The sequence below is a fragment of the Sceloporus undulatus genome, chromosome 4, assembly GCF_019175285.1.
Source record: "Sceloporus undulatus isolate JIND9_A2432 ecotype Alabama chromosome 4, SceUnd_v1.1, whole genome shotgun sequence".
NCBI classification, from domain to species: Eukaryota; Metazoa; Chordata; class Lepidosauria; order Squamata; family Phrynosomatidae; genus Sceloporus; species Sceloporus undulatus.
In genome coordinates, this window is record NC_056525.1 from 6,807,946 (window position 1) to 6,834,326 (window position 26,381).

Genomic DNA, 26,381 nt, shown 5'->3' on the forward strand with positions numbered 1-26,381 from the left:
CTTTTTTGGCATGATTGTTGTCCCCACTAGTTTGTGCAGCATCAAAATGCATGTCAATCATCTGGGTGTCATCAGTGACATATGCAGCAACCCGGGCAGCCCAGCTTGGGACCTATGTATATAATTTGCTATAATGATATAATAATTTGATAGATTTCATTAATTGGTTTGGCAAGTATGTGCCTCACTATGAGCTACCGTAAGATCACCTGGGTAATTGCACGTAGTTGCAAAACCAATGAATCGAATCTTCTATACTTGACTCACTGACTGCAAGTAGTTGCAAAAAAGTTTTTAAAGAATGGGCTGATGGTGCTGTATTGTTTTAAACTGACTGCGTTTAATTGCTTTTTTATCTCTCTAATTGCATTTTGTTTTTAAAGTGCAGATATAACAATTACGTGAAGATCAAGGGGATTAAATGAAACACTAACAAGGCTAGATGGGAAGTGCGTGGAAGGAGAAAGAAATTTAGGGAGAATGTCAGAGAGGAAATCTGCCCAAGATAGTGAAGCAGCGCATAGATGATGTTTCCGTAAGCAAACAAAAATGTAGAAATATATAGGGAAATTGATTTATTAACTTATCATTTGTGTTAATTTAAAAAAATCTTTGAAAAGTGTAGATGTAAATTGTTTTAACAGTATGAATAATTCTATTTTAATGTTCACTTTTTATATGTTTGTATATATATTTTTTAAAACTTGAAAGCTGCCTTGAGTCCCAGTTTTGGCAGAGACAGGATAGAAAGAAATATAATAATAATAATGATAACAACACGTTCAGTACTTTGGACAGCTCCTTTAGGATAAAATACAACCAATTGACTGCCCTATGGATGCCACCATCTGCCACGGCTGTTGACTCTATGGACATGATCCTTTTCTAAAACTGGCAATGCTGAAGAATAAGGCAATCACTTTATACAAGCAAAGCATGGACTTAAAAGCAGTGAAGGCTGGTGGTGCCCATGTCATCCGGACAGTGAATCTACTCTGGATTTTAGCTTGAACCTTAACTGAATTATTCAAGGTCCTGAATCTATTGCAGGTTGTCCTGACTTGGGCCTCTGCCAACAGACAAACAGGTGCTATTCTTGCTAGCAACATGCCCAGATGTTAACAGCTGGACCACTACTGAGCTGAGGATGAGAGTTGTAGACTAAGAAGTGAGGCTTCTCACTGAAGCTGTTGCAGTGGTGTCTGGGTAAACTCCTGAAGGTACTTGGGTTTGTTCTTGGTAACTGTAACCAAACAAAGATAAAGCCATACAACCATAAAACCATCCTGTTTGGTTTGTAACATCTTGCCTGATGAAGAAGCCCATGGAGCTTTGAAAGCTTGCAACAAGTATATTGTGCATTTTGGTTGGCAAATAAAGGGATCACTGATGGATTTTTGTTTGGATTTGTTAAATGGCCAAAAAACAGCTACCTCTGCAAGATAAAGCCATGTTAGACTGGAATATCAGTAGGCAAATGGATCTTGTAGCACCTTGAAGACCAACGGTGTGAATAATAATAATATAATAATAATAATATTTATTTGTATACCGCCCTCTGGCAAACCAATCCGGGCGGTTAACAACAGTAAAATATAAAATATGACAATTAAAAACACTTTATCCCTCCCCCCCTTAAGACAGTATTAAATAGTATAACATATTAAAATACAATATCAAGGATAAAAACAGCAATTAAAACTAAAAACTAAAAACCCTGATATCCCTCTGTTAATCCTCAACCATCTCTAAGATGGGGCCACGGGAGGAATGAGGGAATCAGGGAACCTGGGCCGGGATGGTTAATCTGGAAAGGCCTGCCGGAAGAGATCCGTCTTGACCGCTTTTTTAAAGCTGTCTAATGATGTTATCCGACGGATCTCATCCGGCAGGTCGTTCCAGAGTTTGGGGGCGACAGCAGAGAAGTTTAATTTAATTTAATTTTCATGGCTCCCTGTTATGAAATGCTGGGATCTGCAGTTTTGTGAGATATTTAGCCTTCTCTGTCAGAGAGCGACAACAAACTACAAATCCCAGGGTTCCATAGGAATGGGCCATGGCAGTCAAAGCGGAGTCAAACTGCATTAATTCTGCCGTTTTGGGCTCTGTTATATAGCACAATAGTTCTGAAAATCAAAGAATTAATTATTTCATTTCATTATTTGCCACTAAGAGCAAGGTACTCACTGGTTTTTTAATGGAAGAGAAACCTCTCTAGGAATCTCTAGGTCCTCCAGCACAACTCTATGGTCAACATCAGCTGGAACCTGACCATAGAATGACTCTGGAGGACCCTCAAAATGCCTAGAGAAGTGTTTTCTCTAGGAATCTCTAGGTCCCCCAATGTGACTCTAATAGGGTCAACTTCCAGCAAAGTAACCCTGGATGACCTAGCAATTGCTAGACAGAACGCATCAATTAAATCTATGAATAATTAAATCCGTAAAAGTCAAAGCCACAAACGTGGGAGGCAGACGTAACTGTGATTTTTGAACAAATGACTCTCTGTTCTTCGCTACCCCAGAAGGCAAAATTAAGTGATAAAAAGGGAGATTCCAGGGAAATGCAAGTAGCAGATTCAGTTCCAACTCTGTGATTCTGTGTGATTCAATATGAGGAGGAATGTTTTGAATGATGAAATCCTTCTGGATCAATTCTGTGCAAGCCAGTGGGCTTCTATAGCTGGAGGTCTTCAAGGAAATGCTGAGGAGTCATCAACCATGATTAACTTCTGAGACACATTTAGGTTCTGCCCCGTCCTCCATGAGCTCCACATTTATCTCACTGTATCATGTGGCTTTATTTACACACCCATCTCCTCATGTAAGGCAACCTATAGGATACTTATAGAGGTCTTTTCTCTTTACACACCCATGAAACTATATATGATTAGCCCTCCACATTTGCAGCTTTGACTTTTGCAGATTTGACCATTTGCCGTTTTGATGAATATATTCTCTTTAGGAATCTCTAGGTTCCCAAGTGCAACTCTGCCAGAAGTTGACCATAGAGTTGGGCTGGACAACCTAGACCTTCCTAGAGAAAACACTTCTCTGGGCATTTGTAGGTCCTCCAGCATGAGTCTATGGTCAATTTCTGGCAGACGTTGACCACAGAGCTACACTGGAGGACCTGGAGATTCCTAGAGAGGTGTTCTCTCATGTAAAAAGAATAGTGGCTTTTTTCTTTGTGGTTTTTCCACTCTGAGATTGTCGAGGGAGTGTCTTCCACTGTGGAACAGGCCTTACTGTCAAGAAGCTCCTTTTCCTGGAGCTTGCATCCATTGCTCTGGGTCCTGTTCTCTGGAGCTGCGGAAAACAAGCTTGCTCCCTCCTCAATATGGCATCCCTTCAAGTGTTTAAACAGGACTGTCATATCACCTCTCAACCTACTCTTTTTCAGGCTAAACATCCCCAGCTCCCTGAGTCTCTTCTTAGGGAGAGACTGGATGGCGCTTGTGGTCTCTTCCAACTCGCTATTTCTATGATTGGGGAATAGTTACCCATAGGGAACACTGAAGAATACTTGCCCATAGGGAAACATGGGGGAATATATAGCCCTAGGGAATCATTGGGGAATGCTTACCACCCATAGGGCAACACAGGCCAGGGCCCTCCACTCTTTCCCTCTGGGCAAATCCTGTCTTTGGAGGGGGGCAGGGAGGGAGACTGGCCCGGGGAGCCCTGGGGCTTCTCCTCCTCCTCCTCCTCCTCCTCCTCCCTTCCCTTCTTGCTGAGGAAGGCTGAGAGGCGAGGGCAGGGGCTGCTGGGCTGGCCCTGGCCCTCCCCCCTCCCCCGGGAGGGCCTCTGAAGCCTTGAAAGGAAGGCGGGCCAGGGCCAGCCAAGGCAGCCAGAGCCAGAGCGCGCAGCCCCGGCGGCGGAGAGGTGAGCCAGGCTTGTGCGCAGCAGCATCAGGAGCTGCAGGCGCCCTCTCTTCTGCTGCTGGGCGACCAAAGGGAGGGAGGGAGGAGGCCTTCTTCAGTCCGGGGCACTGGATGGAGGGGAGGGAGGCCAAGAAGAAGGAGAAGACGAAGAGGAGGAGGAGGAGGAGGAGGAGGAGAGGCAAAGGCTGCAGCCACACTGGAGAGGTAACCTGCTTTGGCACCGCTTTAACTTGTTGCCTGGCTCAAGGCTATGGAATTCTGGGAGCTGGAATTTGTTGTGGGGCCTTCCTTCCTTAAGCTCCGCTCCGCTCTGAGCCCCACAACAAGCTCCAGCTCCCAGAATTCTATAGCCTTGAGACAGACAACAAGTAAAAGCGGTGCCAAACCGGGTTACCTCTCCAGTGTGGATGCAACCCTTCTCTTCCTTTTTGCTTATTGAAAGGGACTGTCTTCCTTCTTCTTTTGCGATGCCCTTGGCTTCCGACTATACAGTTCCTCTGAGTCTGTTATGCTTCAAAGCATGAATCTGCTTCTCATGTTGTCAGTCGATTCTGTTGAGATATGATTGAGATCCTGTTCTGGAATGGTGACTGGTTTTGTTTTCTTCTGGAGGCTTACTCTTCTCTTTGAGAGACAGAGAGATCTGGCAGCACCTTTGAGACTCACAGAAAGGAAGGAGTTGGCAGCATGGGCTTTCAGAGACATTGCCTACTTCCTGAGATGCATTTGCTGGAGTGGAAAGTCAGGGACAGACATATATATAAGCCTTTGGTATGTGAGGATGTCAGTTCAGCTTACAACTCCTTTAAAAGTGGACTTGCCACTTCATTTCCACACACGTCTTTTCTTAGTGTGAAAGCCACCCCATTTCTTCTTCTCTTTTCATTCTCTGAATCAAACACTGTGCTCAACACACTGTTTCTGACTTATGGCAACCCTAAGGCAAACCTGTCAGAGGTTTTTTGTTTTGTTTTGTTTTGTTTTTTTGACAAGGTTTGTTCAGAGGATATTTTGCCTTGGCCTTCCCCTGAGGCTGAGAGTTTGTGACTTAGAATCATAGGATCATAAAGAGACCGCAAGGGCCATCCAATCCAACTCCCTGCCATGCAGGAACTCTCAATCAAAGCATCCCCGACAGATGGCCATCCAGCCTCTGTTTGAAGACCTCCAGGGAAGGAGACTCCACTACACTCCGAGGGAGTATGTTTCACTGTTGAACAGCTCTTATGGTCAGGAAGTTCCTCCTAATGTTAAGCTGGAATCTCTTTTCCTGGAGCTTGCATCCATTGCTCTGGGTCCTGTTCTCTGGAGCAGCAGAAAACAAGCTTGCTCCCTCCTCAATATGACATCCCTTCAGATATTTAAACAGGGCTATCATATCACCTCTTAACCATCTCTTCTCCAGACTAAACATACCCAGCTCCCTAAGTCATTCCTCATAGGGCTTCATGGTTTCCAGACCCTTCACCATTTTAGTTGCCCTCCTTTGGACATACTCCAGTTTCTCAACATCCTTTTTGAATTGTGGTGCCCAGAACTGGACACAATATTCCAGGTGGGGCCTGACCAAAGCAAAATAGAGTGGCACTATTACTTCCCTTGATCTAGACACTATACTTCTATTCACAGAATCAGAGAATCCTAGAGTTGGAAGAGACTCCAAGGGCCATCTACTCCAACCTCATTCTGCCATGCAGGAACTCACAATCAAAGCACCCCTAACAGATGGCCATCCAGCCTCTGTTTAAAAACCTCCAAAGAAGGAGACTACCACACTCTGAGAGAACGTATTCCACTGCTGAACAGCTTTTACTGTCAGGAAGATCCTCCTGCTGTTGAGCTTGAATCTCTTTTCCTGTATCTTGCATCCATTGCTCTGTGTCCTATTCTCTGGAGCAGCAGAAAACAAGCTTGCTCCCTCCTCAACAGGACACCACTTCATAAGGGAGACTGAACCGGTGCAGCCAACCTCTGGAGTCCAGGGTTCAATTCTCAGTTTGGCCATTAAACCCACTGGATGGCCTTGGGCAAGTCTCACTTTCTCAGCCTCAGGGGAAGGCAATGACAAACCTCTGAACAAATCTTGCCAAGAAACCCCCATGATAGGTTTGTCTTATGGTTGCCATAAGTTGGAAACGACTTGAAGGCACATAACAACAAGAGATAGGACCAGAGGTGCTTCTACACTGTAGAAATAGTACAGTTTGACATCACTTTAACTGCCATGGGATTTGTAGTTTTGCAAGGCACCAGCACTCTTGGGCAAAGATGTAGTAAAACTATAAACCCCAGAATTCCATATGATAGAGCACTTGAAGTGGTGTCAAACTGCATTATTTCTATGGTGTAGATGCACCCCAGGTGTAATGGTTTGAAATCACAAGAAAGTAGATTTCAGTTGAACATTGGAAGGATCATCTTGGCAGTAAGAGGAGCTTGGCACTGAAACCAGTGAGGCCCCTTGCAACTCTGATTCTGTTGTTAGCGTAGCTTGGGAAAGGAAAGGGAAAGTGGGAAGGTCCCATTTACAAGAAAGAGATATGTGTGAAAATGAACAAAAAAGGACAGACTTCTTGAATGGTTATGTGCTTCCGAAATATTTACTGCCCTGCTAATTTTTCACCAGGGCCCTATTGCTAAATTGCATTTCTGCTTCACTAGAACCCGTTGTGAAAATCCTATGGTGCAATCGTATTTCCAGTATTCTGTCAGATAAAGGGTTATTGTGAGTGGTGTACATGTCTCTCCACCAGCAGAGGAGGAGGCTGGAGCCATTGGAGGGTCCCACCTCCTCCCCAGTGTGCACCTGAGGGCATAAAACCCCATTAGTGTTGTCCTAGGCTGCATCTACACAATTAATGCAGTTTGGCATTGCCAAATCGGATGGAATCCTGGGATTTGTAATTTGTGGCACCAGAGCTCTCTGACAGAGAAGGTGAAATATCTCCCAGGATTCCATAGCACTGAGCCATGGCAGTTAAAGTGGTGTCAGACTGCATCAATTCTGCAGTGCAGATGCGGGCGCAGGCATGTCGGCAGAAAGCAGAGAGGGCCAAAATGATGCCTGCCCTGTGTGTGCTGTCTGAGATATCTCTGCACCTATGGTGATATCGCATCAATATATCTGGAGAGTGTAAAGTTGAAGAACACATAATGGGATTAGCAGTATGTATAAATAATGCCCACAGATGATTTACGTAACTTTAAAGTAGACAACGGAGACATTGAAATAATAGTTTAAAATAGTCCCAGACCTTGGCTCAGTTACTAAGACTGCTGGAGACTGCTGTCAAGAAATCAGAAGTCTAGGACTTGGAAGTGCAGCTATGAAAGAACTAGACAAGATCTTGAAGTGCATAGATATATCACTGAATACTCAGTTTAGGACTGCCCTTGCCATTGTATTTCCCATCACTATGTATGGCTGTGAGAGCTGAAGAGTGAAGAAAGCGGATAGGAAGAAAAAGAACTCATCTGAGATGTGGTGCTGGAGGAGAGTACTGCAGATACCATGGACTGCTAAAATGACAGATGAATGAGTCCTAGAGCAAATCAATCCAGATGACCAAACTGAGACTGTCATACTTTGGAGATATAATAATAATAAATAAATTGTTTATTTATAGACCGCTTTTCCTAAGATCAAAGCGGTGTACAGCATATAAATTAGGTACAATAAAAATAAAATAGTACATTAAGACAATTTAACACACATTAATACGAGTTACGATCCAATATCAATTATCTAAAAACATACAATTCAAAAATATTAAAATCCTAGGTATGTATACATCGTGATCAACCAAGGAAGACTTTTATTACAAGGAATTGGGAGGATAAGCTTGTAGGAAGAGGTAGATTTTTAATGCCTTTTTAAAGGCCTCCACCGTTCCACTGAGGCGGATCTCTTCTGGTAGAGCATTCCAAAGAGAAGGCGCTACTGCTGTAAAAGCCCTTTGATGGGTAGTCGCCAATCTCACCTTAGGATGATTGAGTAATAATGTACCTGTTGTTCTGAGAGTGCGGGGTGGATTATGCAGGGAGAGGCGTTCCCTCAAGTAACCCGGGCCCAAGCCATTTAGGGCTTTAAAGGTGATAACCAACACTTTGTACTGGGACCGGAAACGGATTGGCAGCCAGTGAAGAGATTTTAAAACGGGTGTTATGTGGTCAGATCTAGCTGTCCCCGTGATCAATCTGGCTGCAGCATTTTGAATCAATTGAAGTTTCCAAACCTGATACATGTAGAGCGCGTTGCAGAAATCCAAACGAGAGGTTACCAGTGCATGTACTACATTTTCAAGGTTCTTTCGGTCCAGACAGGGACGTAGTTGGCGTATCAGCCGAAGCTGGTACCAAGCACTCCTGGCCATCGCATCTACTTGAGATGATAACTGCAGAGATGGATCCAGGAGTACTCCCAAACTACTAACTGTGTCCTTTAGGGGAAGTTTGACCCCGTCCAGAACAGGATGACAAATTTCCCTGCCCGGACTGTCATATCATGACAGACCTGACTCACTAGGAAAGGGAAGCATGCTTGGTAAAGTAGAAGGCAATAGGAAAAGAAGAAGACAGATGGACTCAGTCAAGGAAGTCCCAGCTGCCCTGAGTTTTCAAGATCTGAGCATGGCAGCTGATGAAGGAGGGGTCTCTCATTCATAGGGTTGGAATAACTCAGAGTCAACTTGACAGCAAACAGCAGCAACAAACACTGGTCAATTCTTATGTATGTTTGACTTTTATGCTTTGAGGTTTTTCAAGATGATAATGAGTCCCAGTTCTAGGGAAAGCGCAGGATACAAATAAATAATAATAATAATAATAATAATAAGATGATGATGATGATGATGATGATGATGATGATGATGATGATGATGCATGGGTGTTCAGGTGTCCATGTACTGTTGATAAGTAGAAAGATCAGAACCCTGGGGACTTAGGTCTTTGTAAGTAGGCTTAATGTCTGAGGGAATTAGAATTGACCAATTCTGCCGGTACAGAACTGCTGTTACATTGCTATGGACGGAGGCCTGGAAAAGCCTGCAAAAATCTAGAAGCAATGCTCATTGCGCCAGCTTGGGGTTGATGATGCTCATCGGTAGAGGATGATTGGTCATTGGAATGTTCTTGGCAGTGTCCTGGAATGCATCTTCACAATTACCTAACAGGGTTTCTTAGTGCTTCTGCACCATAGCTAAATATATGTAAAGTTACGTAATGTAGAGGATTCTGGCCAACGTGATGTAGCAACTTGCTGAACAAATCTTCTGGCATTTTACACAGATGATTCACAGTGTCTGGTCCTTTTGGAGCAGGGCGGTGTGGGAGAAATGCTGGATATTAAAATACTGGATGAATAGATAGAATCGTAGAGTTGGAAGAGCCCACAAGAGCCATTCAGTCCAATCCCCTGCCATGCAGGAAGGATATTGACAAGCTGGAGCGTGTCCAGAGGAGGACAACAAAAATGGTGAAAGACCCGGAAACCAAGCATTATGCGGAGATGCTTAGAGAGCTGCGTATGTTTAGCCAGGAGAAAAAAAGGTTAATAAGAGGTGACATGATACTCATGTTTAAATATTTGAAGGGATGTCATATTGAGGAGAGAGCAAGCTTGTTTTCTGCTGCTCCAGAGGACAGGACAATGGAACAATCGATGCAAAATAAAGGAAAAGAAATTCCACCTAAACATTAAGAAGAACTTCCTGACAGTAAGAGCTGCTCGACAGAGGAACACGCTGCCTCCGAAGTGTGGTGGAGTCGCCTTCTTTGGAGGTTTTTAAACAGAGTCTGAATGGCTGTCTGTCAGAAGTGCTTTGATTGCATATTCCTGCATGGAAGGGGATTGGCTTGAAGGGCCCTTGGGGTCTCTTCCAACTCTGTGATTCTTTGATTCTAAGTTTGAATGAAATCTGTTGGCCCCCAAAGACTTTAATAAAAAGCCATTTTTTAAAACTTGGTGCTGGAATGACACCAATGTTTGCCTCAATTGGGCCTCTAATCTCCTTCTTTCTCCTTCTTTCCTAAAGTATCACATTGTCTGTAGACACACAAAGAGAAAACTTTCCATAGGTTAAGGATTCTACGTGACTGAAGACTGAATAGGAGACTGAAGAAGAGACTTAAAATTTTCAGGAGTATGCAATCTTACTGCAAGCTGAAGTCTTCCACGAGAAGCATATCCAAGGTAAGAATGCTTGTGGCTTCCATTTGCTGTCCCACTAATGGATTTATAAACCTGATTTATAAACCGGAGATGCTTAGGGAGTTGGGTATGTTCAGCCTGGAGAAGAGATGGTTAAGAGGTGATATGATATGATAGCCCTGTTTAAATTTTGAAGGGATGTCTTGTTGAGTTTGCAGGATTTCCTGGATGAAAGATAGAGGAAGCTGTCTATTATGCAACTGCAGCTTTATCAGCCTTGTATCTTTCCAGTGAATGCCATACTTCTGCTGCCAGTAATGCCACAAGCCTCTCAGGCTGATGTAACCTGACCTGGTTCATAGACGTTTCAGAAGAAATTGCCAGAGGTAGATTCTGCAACCCTCCTGGGCCACGTGCCTAGAATGAAACTGGTCACACAGGGCAGAATGAATTCAGATGGTGTGCAGGAACCCTTTAAAAATAAATGGAGCCTACCCCAAAAAAACCCACCACTATTGAAGTTTCAATCAGAGCTTATACAGGATAGTATTTCTGTGGATATTTGTGCCATAGGCGATGGGTGTCCCATAGTTAAGGCACAACGGCCGTGACTTTGCTGAATTTTCAAAGGAAGTTATAACTGGTCAGTCAGCATCCTTCAGTCAGACCCTTTTTGGGTTTGGGAAAAACCTGACAGACAAAAAGTTCTGTTTTTCCACCTTTAAGATTGTGTAAACAAGAGAAAGATTATAGAAAGATTTGATTAAAAACTAAGATATGCAATGCATTCTTTCTGAGTTAATTTAGGTTGTATGTAATATTTCTGGAAAGCAGATAAGGTAAGGAAGTTGTATAGAGCAAAATTATCATTTGACTATTGAATCTTTGATTGCTTTTATTTATGGAAATTTTAATAATAATAATAATACTAATAATAATGTTCTGTTTTTCATTCCATTTGAGAGAAAGAAATTTAAATAGGGACTTAATTTATTTGAGATGTTCCCTTTTTGGTTTTGTGTTTGTTAGTTTGCTGGAGAAGTAACCATTAAAGAAGCTTTTTAAAAAAACATTAAAGAAAGAATATTCAAAGATCGACTCAAATGCTTACATAGATGCTTTAGCGACTGAGTAACACTTTGTTATAATTAGCGTATGATGTTGCACAGTACCTGTGAAAGGGATCTAGGAGTCATGGCTGAACATGTGTTAGCAGTGTGACGCAGCAGATAAAAATATGATTCTAAGCTGCATCAATAGGAGTGTAGGGTCTAGACCAAGAGAAGTAATAGTATCACTCTGTTCAGCTTTGGTCTGGAATACTGGGTCCAGTTCTGGTCTCCACGACTCAAGAAGGTTGTTGAGAAGCTGGAGGAGGGCAACTAAAACAGTGAAAGCTCTAGAAACCACCAAGGAGAAGGTTAAGAGATGATGTGATAGCTATGTTTAAATATTTGAAAGGAAGTCGTACAGAAGAAAGAGCAAGCTTGTTTTGTGCTGCTCCAGAGACTGAGACATAGAGCAATAGATTCAAGCTACAAGAAAAAGAGATTCCACCTAAACATTAGGAAGAGCTTGCTGATGGTAAGAGTTGTTCAACAGTGGAATACACTGCCACAGAAAGTGGTGGATCTCCTTCTCTGGAGATTTTTAAAGAGAGGCCAGGTGGCCATCTGTTAGGAGCACTTTCATTGTGCATTCCTGAATGGCAGAATGGGGTTGAACTGGAGGGTCCCTAGGGTCTTTTCCAACTCTAGGATTCTAAGACTCTTGTACGTTGCCTTACACTGGGTGATAGATCTTCTTCATCTGGATTAGAATCCTGTTGGTATCTTAAGCATGTGTAAGTTCCCTTCTGGAAGCAGTTGGAGGATCTTATCTGATGCAGATCATCTGCATTCAATTCAAGGTCGCAGAAATGTTATTCCACATATGGGTTCATTGCATATTATGTGCAGATGGGCAGAATTCATTGATAACACAGATTCATTACGTCCATGAATGCACCTGTGCATTTAGATGAGCGTTTGGTTGCACATTTTCTCTCCAGGTTTAGTTGTTCAATATTGCTGTTTCAACACAGGGATTTTAATATCACATTTAATGTAGAAATATGGGCGTGGAAATTCATGGCGTTCGTCACCAATGTAGGATCCTAGTTCCTGCCTCTGATTGAACCAGGTCCGCCTTTAGTGTCTCTTCTCAGTAGATGACCTTCTTCCCTTTTCCTGCTGACTGTGACCTTTTAACTTTTAAAAACTCAGAACTTGGCCCTTCCCCACAACAACAATTTCTAGAGAAATTGCTTCATAATTTCACATTCACCTTCTGTGTCCTTTGCAGTTCTTTTGCTCAAACAGAAACCAAACAGGTTGGCAGCGCTTTGTCTATAGTCACAAAAAATGCTGATAAGTGACCCTATCACTGGTTTGCCAAGAACAAGGGCTTTAAACAGGAATTCATTGAACTGGTGCTTTACTTGATTAATCACTTTGACTAGGCATGGGATAACATATCACTTCAAAGTAAGAATGGAGAGTTCTGCGGCTGCTATTAACTTTTGTGGGGCGTTTCAGAGGGGATTGGAAATGGGATGCTAGATACTTTTGGCAAAAAGTATGGTCTGATAGTCTGGGTGGTTTTCAGAGTACCTCTCAAGGGCTGTTCTCTCTGAAGAGTATGAAAAAAGAAGCCAAATGGCTAACTGATTTGCCTCAGCCTACTTTCAATTCATGCCTTCTCTTTCGACCTCATATTGGGACTTGTCCCAATATGAGTATCAGTTTATTGCAATCTGGTTGCTGTCCAGTTTTATATCTGCAACATAGTCCCAGCCTACGCACACATATGTCACTAACCATGGCTGGCATCTTCTTGGTTAGTTCCAGCTCGAATGGGCCCATTGAATCAGTTATTTAATGGTGAGGTAAGTCCCACTGATTCAATGGATCTGCTTTAGTCAGGAGTAACAAGAGGATTTACTCTCTGGCAGCTTATGGGGAGGTGGAAAGGGGGGTGAAAGTGAATCGAGTCTAGCTGCTCTAGGTTCATGTGAACTCATTCCAAGAAAGTGTACCTTGCACTGAGAGGAGAAATATGGGATGCGTTTATCCAGCAAGTTATTGGTGTGTGCCTTCAAGTTATTTCCAAGTTATGGCAAATCTATCTTGGGGTTGTCTTGGCAAGATTTGTTCAGAGGGGGTTTGCTTTTGCTTCGCTGTGAAGTTGAGAGAGTGTGACTTGCCCAAGGTCACCCAATAGGTTTCCATGGCTGAGTAGGGATTTGAGCCCTGGTCTCCAGAGTTGTAGTCCAGCACTCAGACCACTACAGAATGCTGGCTCACTTGCTCAGCAAGAGTTACTAGACAATAAGATCTTTAGCCTGGTGAATGCAGTTTCTTTTCTTATTCTTTGGACTACAGCTCCCACTATCCCCCAGCCAGCATGGTCATGCTGGCAGGGGATTCTGGAAGTTGGAGTCCAAAAAAAGCCATTTATATCCAAGCTTGGAGAAATAGTCATTAAATTTAATTAGCTGTCTTTTTAAAATTAAATAAGAGATGTTAACTTGAATTCCTCTCATTCCTTCCAGTGGGTGACCTGCAGCAGCCTCCTCCTCCTTTTGGGTCTACCTCAATGCTTCTCTCATCCCACCTATGAGTGGCAAGACAGCCACACTAACGAGAGACTTGTGTGTGAGCAGTGCCCACCAGGGACCTGCGTCTCCCAGCATTGCACCAGGGAAAGTCCGACAATTTGCAAACAGTGCCCCACACTGCACTACACAGAATACTGGAATTACCTCGAAAACTGTCTCTACTGCAACACCTTCTGTAACTTCTTGGAAGAGGAGGCCCAGCCGTGCAACAGCACCCAGAACCGGGTGTGCCAGTGCAAGCCAGGCTATCACGCGGAGCTGGACTTCTGTATAGAGCACTCCAGCTGTCCCCCGGGAAGTGGGGTGGCTCAGCTTGGTATGTATTGCAGTTGGAGAATGCAGAACTCTGTTCTCAGCTTCATAAGGCCGGTGGCACAGTGGTTAAATGCCTGTATTGCAGCCACTCACTCACAAACCACAAGGTTGTGAGTTCAATCCCAGCCAGGGGCTCCGGGTCGACTCAGCCTTGCATCCTTCCTTAGGTTGCTAAAATAAGTGCCCAGCTTGTTGGGGGCAATTAGCTTACAGTTATAAACTGCTTAGTGCAGTATGAAGTGGTATATAAATAAAGTTGCTATTGCTATAAGGGTCTGACTTCTCCTACCCAGGAGAGTCCCGATTGGTTTGCTTTTGGGGATTGTCTTGTCAAAAGTGTGTCTGCATGAGCTGATTAATGCTGTTTTTTTAAAGGTTCTGCTGCTCCCTTCTTGAATTCTGACAAAAGCTAAATCTGTGGCAGGTAGATGGATGCCTTTTGTTTCTCATGGGCATGCACTAAACTCATACATGTGAACATTAAGTTCCTGTAGTAGCCAAGTTGAAAGAGCCAGTGTGACATAGTGATTTGAATATTGGACTATGATTCTGGAGACCAGGGTTCAAATCCTCGCTCAACCATGGAAACCCACTTGGTGACCTTGGGCAAGTCGCACACTCTCAGTCTCAGTAAACTCCATGACAGGGTCACCTTAGGGTTGCCAAAAGCCAGAAATAACTTGAAGGCACACAACTACAACAACAACAAGTACCCAGATTGCTATCCCAGATGCTGAGGCTCATTTAGAACAGTTGATAATTGTAGGTGCATCTTCTGTACACAAGGATGCTATAATAGGAGTGTGATGTCTGTACACAGGGGTATTTAGCAGTTTGGTACCATCTGAACTGCTCTGGATCCACCCAGTGCAATTCTGGGATTTGAAGTTTGATGGAGTACATCTGCCCTGATCTACAGTGTTATATCCATCTGGCAGAAAACTCTAAGCACCTCTTGAAACCTATGAATCTCTAACAGCTTACCCAAATTTTGCAAGATATCTGCATGTCCAGAAGAAGGTGACTAAAATGGTGACAGCTCTGGAATCCATGAAAGCCCTATGAGGAGTGGCTTAGGGAGCTGGGTATGTTTAGCCTGGAGAAGAGAAGGTTAAGAAGTGGTATGATAGCCTTGTTTAAATATTTGAAGGGATGTAATATTAAGGATGAGCAAGCTTGTTTTCTGTTGCTCCTGAGAATAGGATCTGGAGCAATAGATTCAAACTAGAGGAAAAATCTCTAAAGAAATTACAGCTCAACATTAGAAAGAACTTCTTGATCATAAGAGCTGTTTGACATTGGAAGATGCTGCCTTGGAGAGTGGTGGAGTCTCCTTCTTTGGAGGTTTTCAAACAGATATCTTTAGCTAACAGTGTAACCATGATTAATTATCATTTCCTTGGACAGTTTTAAGTCTTCAGTGCAGGTATGTTTCTGAGATTCAAAGTGAAGCAGAGCTTAATATGTGCCAGGGCTCACCTGGGTTCAGTCAAGTTTCTTGTCCATGCTTCCACAGTGGAATGGATGAAACAAGGCTAGATCATTGTTCTCCTGAATTACAATATTTTCATCATCTCTGTGTTAGTGCAGAGACAGTGTCTTTGCACAGGGAAAGGGCTTCCCCATTTGAAGTCTTGGTTTCCAGAATCTCATGCACTGTTAGTCTGTGTCAACAGCAAGATGAATGGAGATCTTAACTGCCAAGGCTTTGACAGATCTGGCATCGGAATCCATTTGTCATTTTAAAACGAGCAGAAATAGCAAACCCACTAATTGCTGAGTTGTGGACTGCATAGGAAAACTGGAGTGAAGCTTAGGCTTCCTTGTTCTCTGTCCTCCTCCTGTTCCTGAAACCTTGCCCAAAGCATGTGCTGAACTGGGATGCTGTCAACAAGACTGCAGCAGTCACCCAAACTTTGCTTTAAAAGAAAAACAATTGCACAATAGAAAAGAATAAGCTAAATGTGAAATTTTGAAGAACAGAGGATTACAGATTTATTTATTTTTTTACTTAAGAGCCAGAGAGGAATCCATGTATTAATGAGGCAGGCAAAAAATTATAAGAGCAGACTGGTACAACAACATCCAGAATACATAAAATGGGCAGTGCCTTTGTTTGGCCAACCAAAATGCACAAAATGCAAGCTGTCGCAGTTGCACTGGTTTATTCATCAGGCAAAACTTTTTGTGAATTTTGGATGTTCTTTACTGTGTGGCCAACATGGCTAATATTATTGTCTCTATGAATTTTATTATTTACTACTTTACTTTATTAAAATATTTATATTCTTCCCTGTTATTGTGGAATTGTGTGGAATCTCAGGGCATTATGTAAAAATGAGACTTTTCAGGGCAGTGTACAAGTAAAATCAATATAAACAATTTAAATTTCAGTGTGTCCACACCATACGCAGGCGCACTATAAGTGGCTTTGAGCTTTCAAGCTGAAGCCGCATGACAATTAAAGAAATGGCGCATGCCCGCATTGCCCCACACCATGAGCATGCACCCCATTGTTTGCATGGATTTGTACATGGATTTCCCCTTATGCAGGGGGATCAAGAATGGATCTCCCATGTACAGTAAGGGAAGGGCCCATTGTAATTTCAGATTTAACAGGATAAAACTAGATAAAGACATGTTGAACAAGTTTAACTGTTGTCAAGTTGATTTTGACTTATGACAACCCTATGAACAAGAGACCTTCAAGTCACCCTATTATCAAGTAGCATGCTCAGGTCTTGAAGACTTAGGGCAGCTGTGAATTCTTTTATTGAATCCACGTATCAGGAATATGGTCTTTTTCTTTTCCTACTGCCTTTTACCTTATCAAGCATTATTGTCAACCTTTGGTCCTCCAGATTGATTTGGACTTGTTGGCCAAGTTGGCTGGCTGGGGCTTCTGGAAGCTAGAGTCCAAATGGAGGACCAAGAGTTGGGAACCACTATATCTAAGGAATTTCAGAGAGAGGGTAACTTGCCCAAGGTTATCTGGTAATCCCTCCAGCTGAGCAGGGACCTGGTTGCACGCTCTTTCTGGTCAAAGGTAAATTCTTTAGTTGTCCCCCTATGCCTTTCCTCAATAGGATGCTTGGGTGCTGAGTGTCTCCAGGCAGTTTTAATTTTTTTGTTCCTTTAAAAAGAAAGTGATGGAGTGCCTGGCACCTGTATCCTGCCCTCTAAGGTATGTAGCTACATGCCACAGTCACTTGACAGGGAAGGAAGGAAGTGGATTTTGCAAATTCTCAGAGCCTCCTTGGGGATTTCTAGGGCTGAGTGCCGGCATTCAAAACCAGTTGCTATCCCAGTTGATAGGTTCAGTACTGAATGTTCTTGAAAAGTACTGTGTGTGAGTCATGTCTGTTGATCAGGAGGTGAACTCTCAGCTATTTGAAAGTAACATTCACTTTCACAATCGTGATCTCATTCACTGATGCTTTTGCTTTTCTTTTTGTCTGAGAAACTACTTTATCATGTTGCACTGTCAGCATATGTGTACTTTCCTTTTCTGAGTGTCCATATTGCTTGGAACATTAGCTGGGCAAGGCTTACTGCTGATGAAAGCATTCCACTGCAGTAATTTCTGATGGATCTCTTCAAGATAAAGAAGAGAGAGCACCAGGGATTTTGGATGGCTTTGTAACAATGGCCTTCTTACAGAAGCCCAGAAGGAAGTACAAGGCCAACAGTGCTGGAGCATCCTGTATCCAGCAACCTCAGATCAGTTGCTATGATCTTGTGTTTATGAAATGCTGATGTGATCATCATTTGTGTAGACCAAGTTTTCTAGTCTGTCCAATAGAAGAAGGCATCTAATCACAGGTGAGAATGAAGCCTTTGCCTCTGTTTTGGACTGAATCATTTTTGTAGTGGAGGAAAAGGAGAATCAACATAGCCTTCCAGATGTTGGGAAACTGCAATTCCCAGCATTCCTCACCACTGACTGTGATGGCTAGAGTTGCTGGGAATGGTAGTCCCAACAACATCTAGAGGGCTGAACAATTCCCTAGCTTTAGCACAGGGCTGGTCTACTGTGGAATAAAGGCAATGGCCATTTACCCTCCTGCATACGCTTAACCCTGTCACACTGTCTCATTTCAGTGCATTTCAGAGGGGAGGAAGTTTCAGGTGTTTGGCAGGTGATGATCTAGTTTCTGTTTTCCCCAGTTTTACTCCCCTCTAAGCCCCAGTCCTGACAAGAGGCTATGAAAAGATGTTTCAGCTGTCAAAGCAGTTGGTGGGGATAGGAAACTAAAATCTTTTTCACAGCCTCTTTCAGGATTTCTGTCAAAGGGTGGGGAAAACGGAAACTAGATTATCAGCTGCCATCCATCTTGCATACACAGGCTCTATCCTGAATTTCTGCCTCCCCTTCCAAATAGGACAAAGGCTTATCAGAATATTGGTCTATCAACTTCCATATTGGCTGTACTGAGTGGAAGGGACTCCAGGACGCAACTGGCAAGTGTAGGAGGAGAAGGGATATTTTTTTAGCCTTACCTGTACATACTAAGAACTGAACTTGGGAACATATGCCTGCAAAGCATTGCCCTTGGGGTCTGCATTTTTCTTTTTTGACAAAGTGGAAGACCCATTCAGAACATGGTTGGGAATATATAGGCCTCCAGATCTTGTTGGACTACAAATCTCATCAGGTTAAGTTTGGATCTATCTGTGACAATTGAATATATGTTTTCACTTTGCATGTTTTCACTATTCGCTCTTTTCTTCAGCACCCAGCTGTAGGTGAAATGTCTAGGGAGTGTTTGCTTGCTGATAAAAAGGGGGAGGGGAAAAAAGAAATCAGGAGAGCCTTTGAGTGTTGAGGATACCATGGGCAGCCAAAAGGACAAACAAATGGGTCCCAAAACAGATTAAGCCTGAGCTCTTCCTGGAAGCCAAGAGAACTAACCTGAGGCTGTTGTACTTCAACCATATAATGAAAAGGCAAGATTCACTAGAAAAGACAATAATGCTAGGGAAGGTAGAGGGCAGTAGAAAGAGAGGAAGACTGCATCAAGGAGGCCATGGCCTGAGCCTGCAGGACCTGCGCAAAAGTGTTCAGAATAAAGTATTTTGGAAGTGTCTCATTTATGGGGTCACCATGAGTCAAAGTATACTCAAGAGCAGTTAAAAACAAATACACAACCTTTAAGACTGGCCAGTTTGTTTTATAGCAAGTTTCTGAGAGATGCAGTCCACTTCTTTAGGGACATACTGATGTTCTTTCCTTATTGTTCTGCCTTGCAGGCAACCCACAGCAGGACACTAAATGCACACAGTGTCCTCAGGGGACCTTCTCCTCCGTTTCCAGCATGGACCCATGCAGGACGCACCAGAACTGTTCTGCACAACACTTGGAGGTCAATGTCCCTGGCAGCCAGTTCCATGATACCTTCTGCACTGCTTGCAATATCAGCAAAGGCACTGAGACCTCTGAAGGCTCAGAAGATGGGTCAGGTAAGTTTCATCCAGGGCATGGAGGCACACATAGCCCTCACCCATTTAAAAACAGCATGGAATAAGTTTTGCCATTGTGGCAAGCTTTCAGTTAAATCCTGGGTGCAGTAATTCTGTATTTTCTTGGACAGTTGCATGCTCTCAGAACTACAGTTCCCAGACCCCCTTGCTTTGAGACCATTGGCAATGAAAACAAGGCCTTGTCTCTGGGATGGGCCTCTCTTTCCCTGCTGGGTACAGCGTTACAGCCGAGTAAAATCACGCTGGACAGGGAGGAAGGGGTGCAGTCCTACTCCCCCCCCCCCCATTCCCTAGAGATGCCACTGTATTAAAACCAGGGTTTTTGATTTAACCCAGGGTTTTATGGGGATTGGTTTTTTTAATTAATGTGTAGAACTACATCAATATAGGTCTGAATCAGAAAACTAAGTAGCAAAATGCTGTTCAGATATTATAGCCACTAGCTTAAATAGTAAGTGTTCTAAAAAAAAAAAAGGGGCACTCCTCTAAAGCAAATGGTTTGGGTCGAACTTATATTAAATGAAGCATATGTTTCTGAATGATATTTCTTGCATTATAAAAGAAAGTAATTAAAAAGAAGCAACTGGCACTGGATACTGGTACAACATTGAACAACTGCTAAGAAACTGTGTGTAAAAGGATTTTATAGCACATTTGAAACTAAGTGAAAGTGAGTAGTTCGCAGCATGAGCTTGGTTGCACATATCTGAGGAAGTAGGCTCAAGTCTATGAAAGCGCATGCTACCAACTTCTCTTTTTCACTTAGTCTCAAAGATGCTATAAGATCCCTTTACCGACTGATTTTCCAGATTAACACAGTATTTGAATTCTGCCAGTAAAATACTAAAGTCAAAATGTTTAATTTCAAATAGTCATTTTTGTTCCAGTAAGAGGGTTGGAAAATAGTAATAATAGCTGTGTGTGTGTGTGTGTGTGTGTGAGAGAGAGAGAGAGAGAGAATAATCAATTTTTTTAAAAATCAGGAGTGGTATTTTTTAAAGTCTGGTTTGATTGGTTTACACCAGCTTTCTCTGATTAGCTCAGATCCAATTTGACAGCTGGCCAGACAGAAGAATAGTACACTGATGCTGTCTTCCTGATGCTGCTCCATTGCTCAGGTGTGCAACCTTAGCTAGATGGTGCCCCAGCAGACCCTCACAACTAGTCAGTGTTGGTTGGTGGTTCCTATGTCAGTGGCATGGTGAATACACTCTGGGTTTAATCTGTACTTAGCATTCAGCACCTTGGACAGCTCCATCAGTCTTCACAATAGCATCTTTAAAGTTTGATCTATAACCTGGGGTGGGTTCTCTGTCCCACTGACATGGACACCCCAACTGTGGTTTGTGGCTGTCTGGCTCATCTGGGAAGAAGGAACAGCCTGCACCCTCCTCTGCTTCTTTTTCCACAAGCTGAACAACAGCTGCCAGATGTTGACAGGTTGTTTTTAATCCCCAGCCACTGATAGGCGGCTGGGATAGCATTAGAGAACCATGAGGGAGTGCTCCAGGGGAGCGATTGCATAGCTAGGTAGAAGGCATTGCACAAGGAGGTCTTGAACCTTCTGCTAAAACCAGAAATATGTGCCAGAATGAGTCCCTTATAACAATAGTTCTCAAACTTGGTTCCTGTAACCTCCAGCTCCTAGAAATCCCAACCTGTTTGCCCAATGATCAGGGATTGTGGAAAGTCCCAAACCTCTGTCTTTTGACACAGAAGATTCTGGACTTTTGTCAAAGCTAGAGAGAAATGCATACTTTCTTTCATTCATTACATTGCAGCACCATCCTCTCCAGCTCCAATTACATTGGTGGCTGTTGTCTTCCATATCAGATTTATATCCATAGATTTATATCCTGCCTTTGTCCCAAAATGGAATTCAAGGCAGCTTACATTTTGTTTGATCCTAGTGTGTGTGTGCATGTTCTAAATGTGATGGAAATGCCCTCCACATCCCTTACCAGTCATTCTGCAAAATGAGAAGGAGGCAACTTGGATCTCAAGAGAAGCATCTTTTTGTCTGGCTAATGGAACGTAATTTTTTCCCCTCCTTGGATTACCCACATGGCCAGAAAGAGGAGAAGCCAGCCTGCAGGAATGTCCCTCCAACAACACCTGAACTCAGTGAACAGCAACATCTTGACAAAATGCAGGCTTGGGACTCCTTCTGGCCATGTGCATAATCCAAGGAGAATTATTTTTCTCCTTTACGATTTTTCTTTTAAAAAATTCTCCTGTATGAGTTTCAACATCTTTCCTGGTAAAGAACAATCCAGTGGAGCTTTGTACACTTGCAAGATGTATTTTGTGCATTTTGGTTGGCCAATAAAGGCATCACTGTTTTGTGGGGTTTGGAGGTCATTCTAGGACATTTTGGACCAAAAATATTCCCCCACTCCTGGAAGGGCCTGAAAATTGCTCTGTGAGGAGAGAGTGCATTCAGCCCCTGCACTACACTTCACCCATCTCTGCTTTAGACCAGACTTTTTATACACACTCCTTTCTGCTGGATTTTGATGGTTTCTCCTACTTGTTTTTCTCCAGGAAGTGAGGATTGCCAAGATGCTGTCATTGACTTTGTGCCATATGAAATCAAGGTGCCCAGGAGGCTGCGTCGCTTGAAACGTATCCTCAGCGAGAGCTCCCAAGAATCCAAGAGAGATAGGAAGAGCCTGGAGGAGCTCCAGATTGAACTCCACAGCTACCTTGTCCAGCTCAAGAACATGGAGAAGAAAGAACTGCTGGTGCAGAGGCTCCTGAGAGCTCTCCAGCGTATGAAACTCCAGCACATACTACAGAAAATCCAGAAGCGTTACTCAATAGCCTTGTGAGATTAACAGTGCAATCCTATACATGCCTGTTCAGGAGTAAGTACCACTAGTTTCAGTGGGAGTTACTCTCAAGGACAGTGCATATATAGGATTGCAGCTTAAATGTGCAGCCTTGGGTTTAGATGTGGGTTAATTTATTTTAACAAACATGCAAACAAAAGATACACAGTTATACTTCAGCATCTTTGGACTCTTACTAGTTTTTCTTTGGTTCCCTTTCTGGTCTTGGCTAGAACTCAGTGAAATGGGCTGGGCCCCTTTTGTTCAGTACTTGGACAGGTTTTTTATTTGGGATTACAGTTCCCAGAACCTGCAGCCACTGAAAATTTTGAGTGTTTTTTAATAAAAAAAGGAGGGGGCCTTTCTTTTGGCTTTGTTCATTTCAAGGCAACAAAGGGATTTATTAAAAATAGTAAGACACTATTTTTTAAAAAATGGGACTGCAAAACGGCCATATTTGACTCTGTTTGCTGTTACTGAGGTGAATGATGTTTACAATGTATTACATTACTAGCAAGATAATATTAGAATCATAGAGTTGGAAGAGACCACAAGGGCCATCCAGTCCAACCCCCTGCCATGCAGGAACTCTCAGTCAAAGCATCCCTGACAGATGGCCATCCAGACTCTGCTTAAAGACCTCCAAAGAAGGAGACTCCACTACACTCTGAAGGAGTTTGCTCCACTGTCAAACAGCCCTTACTGTCAGGAAGTTCCTCCTAATGTTGAGCTGGAATCTCTTTTCCTGTATCTTGCATCCATTGCTCCATTGGGTCCTAGTCTCTGGAGCAGCAGAAAACAAGCTTGCTCCCTCTTCAATACGACATTCCTTCAAGTATTTAAACAGGGCTATCATATCACCTCTTAACCTTCTCTTCATGGAGGAATCATGTTGGAGGACCTACAAATGCCTAGAGGAGTGTTTTCTCTAGGAATCTAAGGCCGGTTACAGACCGGCACTTTAGTGCGTGACGAGCACGCACTAGGGTTACAAAAGGGCGGTGCTTCCGCACCGCCCTAACCCTAGTGCGTGCTCATCACACACTAAACGGCGGCAGCCCTTCCATACGGCCGCTGCCGTGAGGACGTCACGGCCGCGCCGCCTCTAGATGGGGCGGCGCAGACGTGACATCCTCAATCCGCGGCAGGGCACCTAGGGCGCCCTTTCCACAGACTAGGAAGGAGCTCCATTTCGGAGCTCCTTCCTGGTCCGCGGCACCGCTTTGCTTCGCTGGGCGCAGCCTTCAGACGGCTGCGCCCAGCGAAGCAAGGGAGAAAGGGGCCAAGCCCCAAGGACACCCCTTTTCAGGCTGCGGGGAAGCGGCGTTTTGCTGCTTCCCCACAGCCTGAAAAGCGGCGGATCGGGGCCTCAGCGGCTGCCATTCTGGCAGCTCAGGCCCCGATCTGGCAGGGAAAGGGGCGGGTGCAGCCCGCCTCAAAGAGGCGGTCTGTAACCCGCCTAAGTCATCCAGCGCAATTCTATGGTCAGCTTCTACAAGTATTTCTCTGGAGGACCTTGAGATTTCTAGAGAGAACATAATTAATCAAATCTGCAAGTAATCAAATCCGCAAAAGTCAAAGCTGCAAATGTGGAGAGCCAACTGTATTATGTGCAGCACAGAATACTACATCCTATTCTTAATATACTTGGGCATTAGTGATTCCAGTGACCACTTTGCAGTCTCCCTTGGTGGCATAATAGTAATGAGGGCAAATTTAGCTAGTCCAGACTATAAATCACACTGAGGCTTGTCCCTCCCCACAGCAGCCCCACACTTTGCCATGGATGGAGAAAGCAGGAACATACACACAGCAGCCAGCTTTGGGAAGTGGTTGCCAGCAGCCATTGCCAACGTGTTATCATGGGGGAAATGTGCATAAGAAATGATGCTAAACTGGTATGCTGCCATTCTTAAACTAGCACAATTGTGGCAGGGCAGCAGACTGGTGGGATAAAGCCCTAAAGATGCTGCACGATTCCTTTGCAGACTAAGATGGCTATGTCTCTGAATTCTAACAGTTTGTGAGCCACTCTGAGAGCCTTTATGGCTGAAGAGCAGGGTATAAATACTGAAAATAAATTAGTTCAAACCTAGGTAAGGAGTGAACTAGCAAAAACTATGGCTAATTCCATTAATGCTGTAATAGGCCTTCTCCCTGTCCATGCTGCAGACACAGGTAGTTTTTCTGCATTCATGGTTAAGGAAACAGGTCATTTATTGAGCCAGTTAAGTGGCACACAATTGGGTTACATGTCACTGGACATTTTTTTTTAAAAAAATGCTCTTTTTAATATTATATTTTTTACAAAAAGTAAGAAAAGAGAGGGGTGGTGTGGCATAGTGTGTTGTGTGGTGTTGTATTGGTCTCTCTTTTCTGTTTGCCTGACCTACCTCACAGGGTTGTTATGAAAGTAAAGTGGGGAAGAAGAGAGTTATGGATGCCATGTAGAGCTGACTGGAGGAATGGCAGGATATGAATGTAAGAAATACATAGTTTTTTAAAAAAAATGCAAGTATATTTTGTTTTTGTTTTTAAATGTTATTTTGTATGCTGAGAATTAAATAAAGATAATGCAACATTCTTATAGCTGTGTCTGCTTCCTCTTTGCAGCTGATATTCATTATAACTGGCATCGTGTCTCAGAGTGAAGTTGCTCCTTTTCAGATCTCAGCAGGAAAAGAGAGTTTACAAGTTAGGAGAAAATCGTTTCCATGCATATCAGTATTAGAGCTTATATCTTTCATATCTTCCTTTCTTTTGCAAAAACAAAATTGCACTTGTCTTCCTTTTTAGTGATTGGACCATTCCCCTTTAGCTGTTGACATGCTTACTCTGACATGACTGTATCTCATCCCATTATGGCTGCAATTCAACATTCCCCTAAGCATAAATATCCACCTGTGGAGATAATTTGTGCCAGCATTATGCAACTATCACGAGGAATAACAACATTGTGGTACACATGTCAATGATTGGGTGTCACTGGGCAATGTGCAGCATACAACTGTGATGCATAAGGTGCAATATTGCTGTATGTGTAATTCTGGTTCTCTCACTGTCAACAAAATACGCCCGTTGTGTTATAGTGAATAATTTTCCCTGCATGTGTTGGGTGACCTACAAGTGTGAATGTCATACTATGCAGGTGGGGGAATTGTTTGCCATGGCACAATAGACATGTTCTGTTGACAGTGGCAGAAACATAGCTGCACATACAGCAAAGTTGTATGTGTTGCAGTTGTGCATTGTGCTTGGGTTTCACATTGCACAGCAGCACTCAGTCACTGAAATGCGTGTCTCAACATTACTATTCTGCATGGTCCTGGGATTCCAGGTCTGATGAAGCAAAAGGTATAGATACGGGCTTTTCCTACTGCATTAATGCAAATTTGGTGCTTGGAAAGTTTACTGTTTTGGAGTACAGCTCACCAAATCCCAGATTTTGGGGCCCATAGTCCAAAACAGTCACATTTTTAAAAAATTTATGGCCAAGGAATGGATTATAGTAAAGAGCTGTTAATTCCCATGGATAAATGCCGAAAATGGCAGTTGCAGGTGACCATTTTAACTCTGGAGGGACGCCGCAGCCTCCAAACTATGCGACGTCCCTCCAGAGTAAAAAGAACCTGATTCTTCTGGGTTCTTTTGGCAGTGCCCGGGTTACTTCATGAGTGCGCCACTGGCACACTGATGTAAGTGACACGCAGTGACATGCAGATGCTGCACATTGCTTACGTAAAGATAGCAGCCTCCGTGTGGATGGGAGGCCGCCATTAGATGTGAGGTTGGAGGAAGTTTTGGACAGAGCACAGAGGGATACAGATCAGCACCTTGAGTCCATCTAAAAAGAGGCATACACATGCATATGTGTGATGTAGGCTCTTGGCCAATATAAAATTTCCCTCCCCATTGTCCCTTAAAATAAGAATTCTGCAGCTCCACCATGAAATTTTCCTTTGGTCCCCAAATTTGTAGCACTGCAATAACATCAAACGTTTGTTGAACATTTAGAAATACATAGTTTTTTGTGGGTTTTTTGGGCTATGAGGCCATGTTCTAGGA

At 43.3% G+C, this 26,381-nt stretch overlaps 1 protein-coding gene across 2 annotated transcripts; it reads left to right on the top strand.

The window, feature by feature from the left end:
* Window positions 1-3,851: 3,851 nt before the first annotated feature.
* On the top strand, window positions 3,852-22,961 carry TNFRSF6B (TNF receptor superfamily member 6b). 2 transcript variants are annotated; one of them, XM_042464184.1, is made up of 5 exons: window positions 3,852-3,884; window positions 9,916-10,073; window positions 13,624-14,005; window positions 19,255-19,464; window positions 22,030-22,961. In XM_042464184.1, the coding sequence occupies exons 2-5, from the start codon at window positions 10,026-10,028 to the stop codon at window positions 22,314-22,316; spliced, it is 927 nt and encodes a 308-aa protein (XP_042320118.1). In that variant the 5' UTR covers window positions 3,852-3,884; window positions 9,916-10,025; the 3' UTR covers window positions 22,317-22,961. The 2 variants fall into 2 exon arrangements, with proteins under 2 accessions (XP_042320118.1, XP_042320119.1); XM_042464185.1 differs by lacking the exon at window positions 3,852-3,884 and adding an exon at window positions 9,022-9,430.
* Window positions 22,962-26,381: the final 3,420 nt, after the last annotated feature.